The sequence below is a fragment of the Rhinoraja longicauda genome, chromosome 28, assembly GCF_053455715.1.
Source record: "Rhinoraja longicauda isolate Sanriku21f chromosome 28, sRhiLon1.1, whole genome shotgun sequence".
Taxonomy (NCBI): Eukaryota; Metazoa; Chordata; class Chondrichthyes; order Rajiformes; family Arhynchobatidae; genus Rhinoraja; species Rhinoraja longicauda.
The window spans coordinates 5,877,696-5,890,544 of NC_135980.1; the positions used below are offsets into that span (position 1 = coordinate 5,877,696).

At 37.5% G+C, this 12,849-nt stretch overlaps 1 protein-coding gene across 3 annotated transcripts in view; it reads right to left on the reverse strand.

Annotated features, from left to right (window-relative positions):
* Window positions 1-3,531: 3,531 nt before the first annotated feature.
* The window catches only part of LOC144607015 (guanine nucleotide-binding protein G(q) subunit alpha), an 84,492-nt gene continuing 75,174 nt past the window's right edge, over window positions 3,532-12,849 (reverse strand). For all 3 annotated transcript variants that reach the window (XM_078423550.1, XM_078423553.1, XM_078423554.1), the window contains exon 7: window positions 3,532-11,150. In XM_078423550.1, coding sequence (XP_078279676.1) covers window positions 10,960-11,150 — 191 coding nt within the window. In that variant the 3' untranslated portion in view covers window positions 3,532-10,959. The remainder of the gene's footprint in view (window positions 11,151-12,849) is intronic.

The window sequence follows — 12,849 nt, forward strand, 5'->3', positions numbered from 1 at the left end:
CAAATTTAGCCCAAAATGCGGGATGTCCCGGCTAATACGGGACAGTTGGCAACCCTACCGAACAGTCGGCCTCCGTTAGCATACACTGTCCGGGCCTACAGTGTCGGGGCCTGCAGCCTAATACGGGACAAGGCCTAATACAGGACAAGGGCTAACCCTACTAATACGAGACAGGCCTAATACGGGACAAGGGCTAACCCTACTAATACGGGACAGGCCTAATACGGGACAAGGGCTAACCCTACTAATACGAGACAGGCCTAATACGGGACAAGGGCAAACCCTACTAATACGGGACAAGGGCGGTCCCGTGCGGGACCAACAAGTTTTCCCCAAAATACGGGGTGTCCTGGCTAATACGGGACAGTTGGCAACCCTAGGTATTCCTCCCACCCCACAGCCCACCCCGGTGTCTCACCTCTGTGCCGCTGCCTGTCTCCGTCTTGCTGCCGGTCTCTATCCCTCTGGGGCGAGGGTCTGTGTCTCGGGGTTGGCAGTTGGGCGGTGGCTGCCCATTTCCCCGCCAACACATTAAAACCACGGCTAGTGGGGAGCGGTACGCGCAACACAGCGGGATGCCGATTTCAAGCAAATAGCTTTTGCTACTATGATAATCCGGCACTGGTCAGGACATTTCTTCAGGTCTGAGTCATCACCCATCCTTCTTTTTCCAGAGATGCAGTTACTCAAGCACTTTGGGTTTATCTTTGGTACTTTTCCCGTATGCTGGGGAAGAAAGTTACTATCCACACTGGTATTTAAACAGCTCATTCCAAGCAATGAATTGAGACCTACCCTTAATCAACTTTGAAGTTAACATGTCTGCAGGCATGAAAGTTTGGAGTCAGCTTCCTCAGCCGTCGCACAAATATGTTATCAATACTGTACCGCAAATGTCAATCATGTCTATACAGGCACTTTCCTACCAACAATTTCCTTATCACCGTTTTCTGCCACTTAATTGGTTTCCCCACTAAAAATCTTCCACACCCAACTTAATTCACAGGCAGGTTTTAAAAATGAACAGTGAAAATTGTCATTTTGTGTTACGTCAGCATTTTGTGTCTATCTTCAGGGAAAATGGATATATTTAGTCATGTTACAGGAAAAGGGAATACTGGCATTGGCGGTAATTCTTAAATAACTATATTGACTCTTGAGATGGTGAGTAGCCATTTTCTGAACAGCTATAATTATCCTTTTTTAAGTACTACCATGTTATTGAATACGGTACGAGAGGAGAGACTCAAAGTCAAAGTAGCAGAAAAATGTATTTCCAAATCAGTAAGGAATGACTCTTGGTGGAGTGTGCCATCCTTGCTTCGGTTACTTTGCAGGTTTGGCAGGTAGCTTACGCAAGGGACTGAAAATGCAATTTGTAGAGGGTACACATTGCAGCCACAAAGCACGACCATTGGAAAGAGTAAATACTTAAATTGTTGGATAGGTGGATTTGCAGTTTTGTTTTGCCGTAATGTTTTCTATTTATTTGTGGATTTTTCCTACGGTAATGAAACATGTGGAAAATCTAATAATCTTGCCAGTTTCAATTTTACCTTTGCTGAAGTTTCATGTTAACACTTTAAAAGCTTCCAATCAAATACACCATTTATAAATATTTAAATAAAAACAGAAAAATCTGGAGGTATTCAGCAGGACAGGTCGGCTACGTGGAGTGAGAATTGGAGTTAACATTTTGGGTCAAATATCTATAATCAGAACTAGAAATATTTGGAATTGGACATGTTTTCATTGAGAGATCGCGGGGATGGAGGGAACAAAAGGGTGGAGACCAAATAACAGGAAATAGCGGTGCTGACTGATTGGGAAGGTTCGCTAATCATGTCCAAATCTGTCCGGAAAAGGTGTAACTAAAACACGAACAACAACAGATAAAAGATTTGTAAATCCACATAAAGTGCTGGACTAACTCAGCGGATCAGGCTGCATCTCTGGAGAACACAGATAGGTGACGTTTCGGGACGAGACCCTTCTTCAGCCGATTGTATGGGGATGGAGAGGGAAGAAGAAAGCTGGAAAAGGTGCTGCCTGACCTGCAGAGTTACTCCAATACTGTGTCATTAACCAGCTTTTGCAGTTCTTTGCATCTCCAAAAAAGATTTGGAACTGAGAGATACAAAGCACTGGTGTTGCTTGGAAATCTGTAATAAATGAAATAACTAGAAATACCCAGCAAGATGTGTCGGAAAATAACTGCAGATGCTGATTACCAGCAAATACCCAGCAGGTCAGGCACATCTGTGGAAAGAAAAAACTGTTTATTGACCTGTTACATTAACTTAATCAGATTTGGCTCACTCTGCTACACTAAAAAAAGTATTGTTTTGTAGAATTGTTTAATTCAGTGTCGAGTCCAGAGGTTGCAAAGCGATTTGTTCGAAGACGTACTGTTTTGAGGGGAATATTTGTGGGGAAGCAACAGTGGCACAGGAAGTAGAGAAATCATGACCACAGGTGTGTAGGGATGTACATTCTCAATGAGTATGAGGGTTGTCAACCAAATCCCAGAAACTAAGAGTTTGGTAAATTAATAAATATGTGGGGAGAATAAGAAGGATCAAGTTAAGATTGGTGCACCTTAATGGTTTTCTCAGAATTAAAGGCTGGAAGGGCCTTTTTCTAGGATGCATCTCTATGACTCTAATGTAAGCAATTAAAGAAGGCATTAATTGTAGGGGTGAAATGGGAAATCAGAGACAATCAACTTGAATCTTGGGGTCATCCTTGTAGACTAAACTGAGACTGCATGGTGATCAATTGATCTGCATTTGGGTTCTCCAATCAAGATTATTATTTAAAAATAAGTCTGTGATATTGCACATATTCAAAGCCAATGACCCAGTTGGCAGAAATTGTCACATTTTCCAATATCACACATGAATCAGTATTTCCCAGTTTAATGGGATCACAATGGTTTCACTGCTGAATTACACAATTCTGTAAATTCACTCGAGCAATTTTGATGCAAACCTTGCAATGCAGAGGATCAGCTGTTTTCTGTGATTGCACATGTAATGTCAATCTCCATGCAGTGCTCATTTGGAACATTTTTAGAACATGTCATCTTGATCTGAAACTCATTTGCCATTGGGTACTCCCTACCCAAACAAGTTATAAAAGCCCTGCTTGGTTGGAACTGTATTGGTTTATCAGGACATCCCTCAATAGCTTCCAGCATGGAACTGGTTATCTGAAGCAGGCAGCTCAACAATATACTTAACTTCCTGGCAACTCCCAAATTCTGGACCAAATTCACAACCATTGCCACCCACTGAGAACTTGCACCTCTAACTGCGGCAAATGCAAATCAGGCTGAATCACCTGATCAAACCTCTGCATGTCCTCTCATTGACCCATAAAATTATCAAACGCTCTGCCAACAAACAGCAGGTGAAAATCCATTAATATCTTTGCAGTCAACAAATGCTTGTGTGTTGCTGGATTATACTCTGTAATTTGTATTAAAATAATGACAAAGTGCAAACCATATAGGAACAAAATTTATTCCAATTTAAAACAGAGATTTCAGGATAAGGATATGAAAATCAAGTTCATGTTTCCATGAGAGTCAAGCTACAGAGGTCAAATGAAACTATTACAAAATTATGGCCGAAAAATACTGTATTAATAACCAGTAAGACCCTTCTTGGGTGAATTATACAAGATTTTTTTTTATTTTTCAAAAACTGTGTCCCTCCCCAAACATCAATACATGCATTAAAATGACAATTTAAAAACAGCAGTTATAGCTCTTAAATAGTTTAAAGTTTCCTTTTAACAGGACCTAATATACAAGTCCAACCTAAATTTCCACCACATTGGCACTTGGAGAGTCTGGCACTACAAAGAAGGGACTTGGCACACTTTAATTCATTATTCTACATAATTTACATTTGGTTTACTTAAAAAATTCTGTGAAAGATCAGTAATACATATTTTAGTTCAATACACCACTGCCGATGGCTGCCATGCTTCAATTTTCTTCAAAAAGATACAAGCATAGAAATACACAACAAGGTATTAAGTTTGTATATCCCACCAAATGAATAATAAAATGTCAACATCCCAGACCTATGACAGAACAGTTACTTTGCATGAAGGTAGGACATCTACAGGTATAATATTCATTCTATACACAACCTTACTGAAGCTAAAGATGACTTTTCAGCTCAAACTGTATTTCCCCTACTGAACAGACTTTTATTTGCCCTCATGGAATTTGTAGTGCCCATAATTATCAGATGGCCAGCCTTATATGATTTGCGATGTTGATACAAAGCAAGATTGCTGCTTAGTATTCCTCCCCTTTCAAATCCATACGGCATTGGGCTTTATCTGTTCACCTGGCAAAATACCAGCAATGGAAAGTTTAAATCTTCTAATCATCCTTGCTTGATGAATGAACCCAGTATATTATGGCTCTGCAACAACAATCAAAGTTGCCTTCACCATTGAAAGCTGTCAGAGAGTGCAAAACAGTCTCTTCCAGATGCCCCTTCATCAACAGCTAGCCAAAATGATATGCAACTGCTAACATTTCAACTTCATGGTGCAGGGATATGCAGGCAATAAAATGTTGTTAAAAGATGCAGACATATTGCTTTCTTAAACTCTGTTCCTATGACTGTAATAGAATATAGCACAGAATATCAGATTTTTCCTCTCACCCTCAACTAACTATCACTGGATTACCTGCTGGAATGTTATGATCACATTGCGTTTTTACTTTCCACCAGTGAGAACATAGTAACAGTTTATGCTAGTATCCACAGTACAAAAGGCCTCAATGGAAACAATATTAAACATCTAACTTCAATTGAACATTCTTAATTGCACTATGGATGCTAGGTCCACCCATAAAAATAATTGTTAATCAGAGACCAATGCAGAATCCCATCTAGCCAGAAAGGGAGAAATATATCATGAATACAGACAACATGGATGTTAAAATACCCAGAAAAGCCCACAAAGGAGGAAATCTGGTGGAAAGGTGACAATTAGCAAGTGAGCAGAAATAGTGAAATCTCTCCACCATTCTCACTACGATTTTTCAGTTTCTACCCTTCAATGCACATGGGTGTAGGCTTTATTCTACTGCTCAAAGGTCATGACAAGATGTGTAGGTCAAGCAAATTCATACTTTCTTTCATTTATTGCCAGCTGCAGAATTGCCAATCCTTGCCTTGTGAAATTCTCATGAGAATTTGGGGCACAAGGAGGGGCACAAGGAGCTCCAGCTCCAGGCTACCTTCCTGTCCACAGAACAATTGTTACACTATAAATGTTACCATCAAGCATACATAATGAAATATTGGTCTCTTATTTAAAACGTGTAATTACATCGTCATGCAATCGAATTAAACAAGAAAACCGATTCATGCCATCACTCCTGTTTGAATGAAGATTGTGTGGGGGAGGAGAGGGTTGGTGTTTTACAATCTTCCAACAGAGAAACTACAGTGCTTTAAATCTGAAATGAAAACAGAAAATGCTGCAAAAACTCACCCCAGGCAACGTGTGGAGAGATTAGATTGAAGATGCCACCCTACCTGCTAAGTATTTCCAACATTTCCTATTCTAAGAAGTTCTGTAGGTAATCAAATCAATGAATTTTTCTTTGAAGTAATTGTTTAGAACATGAGAAATAGAAGCAAGAATAGACCATTGGGACCCTCATACCTATTCAGCTATTCATTAAGATTATGATTGATCTTTCATCTCACCATCACTTTCTGCACTCTCTCTTCATTCCCACATCATCTTTATGGCATATTAATCATTAAAAATTATGTTTGTGACAGACTCATTAGTAATCCAACAAAAGGTATAAAAGTACAAAAAGGCAAAGTAATTATGTGCGAAATAGGTTTATAAATAGCACACTTCGTTAGGGTTGCCCTCCTTCGTTACCACTTGCCCCTCCAACAAAAAACCTACTTAGTCCATTTACAACAATGAATCAGCAAATTTAAACACAACTTGTACTTCAGATTTCATTGTAGGAATATATACCTGCAAATGTAATGGCCTCACAGCTCCAGCAACCTGGGTTCAATCTTGATCTCCAGTGCTGCCCCAGGAGTTTGCACGTTCTCTGTGACTCTGTGAATTTTCTCCAGATGCTCCAGTTCCCTCCCACATCCCAAACACATACGGATTGGTGGTTTAATTGCCACTGTAAATCTCCATTAGTGTGGATAACTGGTAGAATCTATGGGAAGTTGATAGAAGTGTAGGGAGAACATAGTCGGTAAATGGATGCTTGATGCCAACATAATGGGCAAAGAACTCGTTTCTGTGCCAGACGACTTTTTTAGGATTTACTCCCTGGTCCAAATACAAAGATCATTCAAATACCTTTTGCAAATAACAAACCATTTCCTTTACTGATTGATCGAGGCTTTTAAATATGCAATAAAGATCAACCCCAACAAATCAAGGTTAGCATGGTCATTCAAACCCCGAATTCTCACATGGATGTCCAGCTATCTGCAGAATATAACCAAAAGCAGAGGGTTGAAACAGTGAAAGCAACATGGAAAAATAACCTACACTGATCAATACTGTAAAAAGCAGATAGTTGGGAAGATTGAAATGCAATATGCCTTTGCTATAAGCAGCTTGCTAGTCCTCAAGGAACAAACTGAAACTAAAGAAAGATTTGCAACTGAAGCTTGGTTCCCCAGTTTAAATACAATACATACAGGCATTTCCCATTTTTTTGCCTTCCTGTAGTATGCAAGCATATGCTACATTTTGTACAATCTTTTGCAAATCTGGGTTAAAATTTAAAAATCTAACTACCACCCTCAATTTGGAAAATTGTTTCATTTCACATTGAGGCCCATATTCACAAAAGTAAAAGTGCAAAAAGTGTAAATTGGAATCAACATCATGCATTGTGTAACCTTTCTGAATATGGGTCCAAATTCTCAACATGAAGTGTACAAGTTATGCATAAAAAACTAAAAACTGCACAAACCCAGGGCCAATAACAGATCACTCAATATGTTCATAGTAGTGTTTTTATTTTTATATATATATATATAATATATATATATATATAAATTATTTATATATATTGTATAGGGTATAAAGTGAATTAAATCTCAAGTACACAAGTTGGTTAGCTTTACAATCAAAACAAGCTGTACATGGTTGAATATTAGGAGTGAAAATTGGTCTTTAGGTTATATTTGAAAATTATAGAATTGAATTTCCACTGTGATATAACATTTGAAATTTTCAATTAGTTTATCTTGGCTAACGAGTAAATGTTCAATAGCTACACATTCTGCAAATATCAAATCCACCATTTATGTAAACAAACTATTTAAAAGTCAGTTTTTCCTTCCTAAGGGACTTGAGACACTAGGGGTCAGACGTTCTTATCTAAAAAAATGTAGTGTTACTTAAAATCACGTTATTCCAATTATGTTTATCCACCGAGCTCAACTTTAAAATGTTATATTTTATTGCTACATGCACAGAAAGTTCAGTTCTGGAATTTTGCTAGTTTTCTCTTCAAGAAATTAATTATGCAAAAATAGTTGAAAGTTAAACAGCACCACTGACACTCAGTAGAAGTTCTCTGGAGTTGCATGCCACTGTACATAATAGTAACATTCATCCAAAACATTAGAGCCAAAAAAAAGCACTCTACAAAGATGATATCTCATTTTGTGATAACTAAATCATTCCTTCTGAATGTTGAGGAAGTGGGAGATATTACAAGGAATGATATTGTGGGGGGAGGAGCTCCCTTAAAATTTAACAAGCTTTTGTAAAATAATCAATGAAGAAAATGGACAAATGTATGGTGGGACAAGTATCTGTGGAATATTCTCAACTGAAGGCGTGTAGTTTTCATCGTGGCAATTTTGCTGCAAACAAATCATACCAGATGGTTTTAGTAAAGCTTTTATTCTACTCCATGATAACTGTTATATATTAGAGTCAGGCTCACAAACCAATTTTTGAATCTTTATTCAGCAAATGCAATATTCCCTAAATCTCATGACGCATTCCTGCTTTTCGGTCAAGGATTGAGGCAATTTGATTCCACTCCTGAAGTACATATATTTTGCACTTATTGGATTATTTCATACAAGTGTTAAACAAGGAGGGACAGAGGAAGGATCAAGGGACAAAAATCTTTGTTCTAGCCTTATGCAATAAGGCTGAAGTGTGCACATTATAGGCAATTTACATTTCAGGATTTGATAAGGCACTCACTACTTCACTATCCAGATTCCTTATTTTCTCATCCACAGTCAATGTTAGGAAGTGCAATTCCTTCTGCTTGCATATCCAAAAGTATTACCCCCTCCCTCCCCCCTTCCCCTCCCACCTTGACACTGTCTAGTCCTGTCAAAATATTCCAGATGTATGTAAACAAGAATTAAGGAAATCTCATGTTGTATCATAAAATTGCTAATTAAAACTGGAACTAAACAGAAAACAGAGAACTTTGGAAGGACATTAGAGTGTTCAATAATGGTTTGTAGTGTAGAGAATAATTGACTGTTTTAAACAGCAACTTAAGTAGATTGAGAAAAGAGGAATAAAGAGCTTGGTAAATCAATCAAATTTCTCTTTCAATCATTAATCTAAACTGACGTTGAAAGTGTTTTAAATTAAGTCAAATGCATGCTTGTATGTACTACGTTCACATTTACAAACTCCAAAATTGAACTCTGTGTTATTAAAAATCCTTAAAAATCCTAAGGGTAGAAACATAAGAGATATTCACATGAGGAGCTTTACATTCGATGATGCCCCCTTTTATTCTCTTTACTCAACCATTCAGATATGGTAGGTTTATTTAAAAAATCCCTTTTCAGAAGGGGTGTTAAGTTTATATTTGGCATAACTGCAGATAGTTAAATATTCTCCACATATAGCATGCACAAATGCCAGATAATCCATTTTACCAGATATTCCGCTCAATCATTACTTTTCCAAAAAATACTTGGGATTGTAGAAACACATCTTTGCTGTCAACAGTTTCAACACATTTCTGCCAACCAAACATTTCAGCCTATGTTGCACTATCTTACAAATTAATATTGATAAACAATTATGCAGTTACAATGGCATTCTCACAATGACTCATTCCATATTATCAAGTTCCGTGTTTACCAAATTACACTTTTGGCCATTTTTGAAATAATAAGATTTATTTAACTCTGAATCATCAATCTGCATTCCATTTAAAAAATACACAAAATCTATTACCTACGGCTATACTTCTGAACAGTCAGCAATATTTGAAAAAGCATTTGTCGGATTATAGTCAAACAATAAAATGCAAAATGTTATATCTTGTCTGCCTTTGCTGCTCTATCTTATTCTACCCCAGTTGCTTTAGTGAGAAGATCCATGTGTATATTAAATCAATCACCACAATGTTGAATGTTGGCCAAAACTCAGAACAAATGACAGGGCATTTCCTATTGGTGATATCAAGAACTACAACTTGGAGGCTCAAACTTACTGACTGTACTATCATTGAGTAGGGAGCAGCACAATGATCTGAATGCAGAAGAAATACATTTTCAACTGCACTGAAAACCACACATACTTCTGAACATGCCATATTCTGCTATACCAAATCACCACTGAGATGTAGCATTTAGATCAGGACTACTGACGATCAATATTACAAAGTAGTCTCAATATTCGTTTGGCGAGGTCAAAATTTTTAAATGTAAGGTACGTTATAGTTATGGCACTATGCAGCATTTATAAAAGCCATCCTTTAACTTTTGTACAGATAAATCACAAATTAAGAGCTGTGTAGTGCAACTTTCTTGGCACCTGCATTCCTATAAAACAGAGGTTTTCTTTTCAAACAGGCCTGATACACCTATTAAAAAAAGATTCTGTAAAAAGTACCTGACCGCATAAAACTATCCTTCTATTAAAAACTTTCAAGGTTTAAAAACCCTCATCCGGCTAAATTTAGCATAAACTGTCAACTTACTTTAGTTTAGCAAGTCATCCTAAAAAAAACTCCATAACCTGCCACTGTAGTGTACAGCAGTAAAAAAAATCAAAGTTTGGCAACAGGTGAGTATCTGTAAACCAATTCATACAGAAACATTCTAATCTGAAATTAAGCCTAAGTATACTGGTCCATAAATTAGATAAATACACTCATTTCTTTATACTAGATTTGGCTTCATTTGTTTGCCAAGTAATCATTATTTCCACATCTCTGGTTTCTAACTATGAGCAAATTCCCCCCGCCACCCCCAGTTTTCCCCATGATATTTGCTCAAGCTGCTATTGCTTAATGAGCTCCCAACTTTGTAGTCCATGGCTGAAGTACAGCAAGTAGCAAACTATATGTATAACATCAATAATTTATTTTTTAAAAAATCAAAAAATAAATCACAGTATCAACACTTTCTCATTGATCAGGAAAAAAAACAGAAACAGTACATCAATTAAGGAAGTGATGACCTGGTTTCTGTCACAGAGTTCTGAAACATCACCACTTCGCACCACAGAGTATATCTGTGATCAGACAGCAGATGGCCAGCATAACCAAAAGAGCAAGAGGGGTGGCATTGCATTTTGATTTGGCAAGTGGAATAACACTTGCGATTTGTTTGTGTGAACAAGCATTAAAGAGATTGTAGCTCAAGCCAACTATCTGTTATACAGCTAGTTATTAAGTGATCTGAAAAAAAATGGAAATGTCGATTGGCACCAAAAAAGATGCACATTAAAAATGTTGTGTCACCTGTCCCTCCCCACCCTGCATTGTTGAATAAAACCATTTCTGTTTTTTTTTTAAAGCTACAACTCGTGGACGCACAAAGACAAGTATCCAGGATGACAATTAGCAGTTTGCAAACTTCACAGATCATAACAATTGCGATCATTATGGTTTAAATTTTCTTATTTCCTTTCTTTGCTGCTTTGGTCAGGTCAGACCAAGTTGTACTCCTTCAGATTCAGTTGTAGGATCGTATCTTTGACGGCTGCAAAGACAAAACGTATGTTCTCCGTGTCTGTGGCACATGTGAAGTGAGAGTAGATGATTTTATCACTATCTGGATTCAGGTCAACAAACATCTTCAGAATGAATTCTCTGGCAGCTTGTGCATCTCTCTGTGGGCCTAAAAGAAAACAAATAAACACAATTGTAACGTCTGCCACTTTATGAAGAAAAAAATGGTTGTTCTGAGATTTGAGACAGACATTATCCTGTCCTCAAGCGTCTGTTAAAATTTAGTAGGTTCAGTAATTCAATCTCAATTAAATTACTGCTAATGCTTTTATATTGCAATCATGGGAAGCTGAGCTATTTTACCTATTCATCTTTCTTATATGCAGATGATTTTCCTGCAGACCAGATGCATAGTTGGGACCTGACTCTCCGGCATTAAAATGGATACCAGTAACATTTTGGCCAACGTGGAAATGTGAAAGAATATCAATAGGACAGGCAACATAGCATTTCATGACATTAACGTTTCCCTGATTCTCAGTCATCTACAGTATCAGAAACAGTTAAAGTCTTCTGTGAAAATCAAACAAGTTTAGTTAAAGTGACCAACACCTGCATGATACACAGGGGGCAATGACCAAAATAAACACAGAACATGCATTACTAAATATTCACTACTGCCAAATGACGGCATCTACTGCCTCCTACATGGTGATTTCAAAGATTACAGCAAAAAGTAATTTCAGGAACCAATAATGTGGTTATGTTAATTCTCTGTCCCTCCCCCACTCAGCAGTAATAAACTAATTAAATTTAAGTCTTGTGAAATATGTTAACAGAATGCTTCTCATAAAAAGAACAATGAATCCATACATGAAACATCTAATCTCACTGCTGAAGTTTCAGGTCTCCTGCTTCTTGTAAGCTTCTCTTTATTAATCTAGTTTTATAAACCAGTGGAATTGCTTAGATATTTTATAACAACTGCTTTTTATAAGTATTATGCCAATATTAAAAAGTGAAAAGGAACTACAAGTTGGTCACGAACTAGGGAAAAGCTTACAGTGCCCTCCATAATGTTTGGGACAAAGACCCATCATTTATTTATTTGCCTCTGTACTCCACAATTTGAGATTTGTAATAGAAAAAAATTATATGTGGTTAAAGTGCACAGTGTCAGATTTTAATAAAGGCCAATTTGTTACAATTTGGTTTCACCATGCAGAAATTACAGCTGTGTTTATATGTAGCCCGCATTTCAGGGCACCATAATGTTTGGGACACATGGCTTCACGAGTGTTTGTAATTGCTCAGGTGTGTTTAATTGCCTCCTTAATGCAGGTATAAGAGAGCTCTAAGCACCTTGTCTTTCCTCCAGTCTTTCCATCACCCTTAAAAGCTTTTATTGCTGTTTATCAACATGAGGACCAAAGTTGTGCCAATGAAAGTCAACATAGTAATTATGAGACTGAGAAAGAATAAAACTGTTAGAGACATCAGCCAAACCTTAGGCTTACCAAAATCAACTGTTTGGAACATCATTAAGTAGAAAGACAGCACTGGTGAGCTTACTAATCACAAAGGGACTGGCAGGCCAAGGAAGACCTCAACCGCTGAAGACAGAAGAATTCTATAATAAAGAAAAATCCCTAAACACCTGTCCGACAGGTCAGGCGTGGATTTGTCAATAGCCACTGTCCACAGAAGACTTCATGAACAGAAATACAGAGGCTACACTGGAAGATGCAAACCACTGGATAGTCGCAAAAATAGGATGGCCAGGTTACAGTTTGCCAAGTACTTAAAAGTGCAACCACAATTTTGGAAAAAGTTCTTGTGGACAGATGAGACGAAGATTAACTTGTATC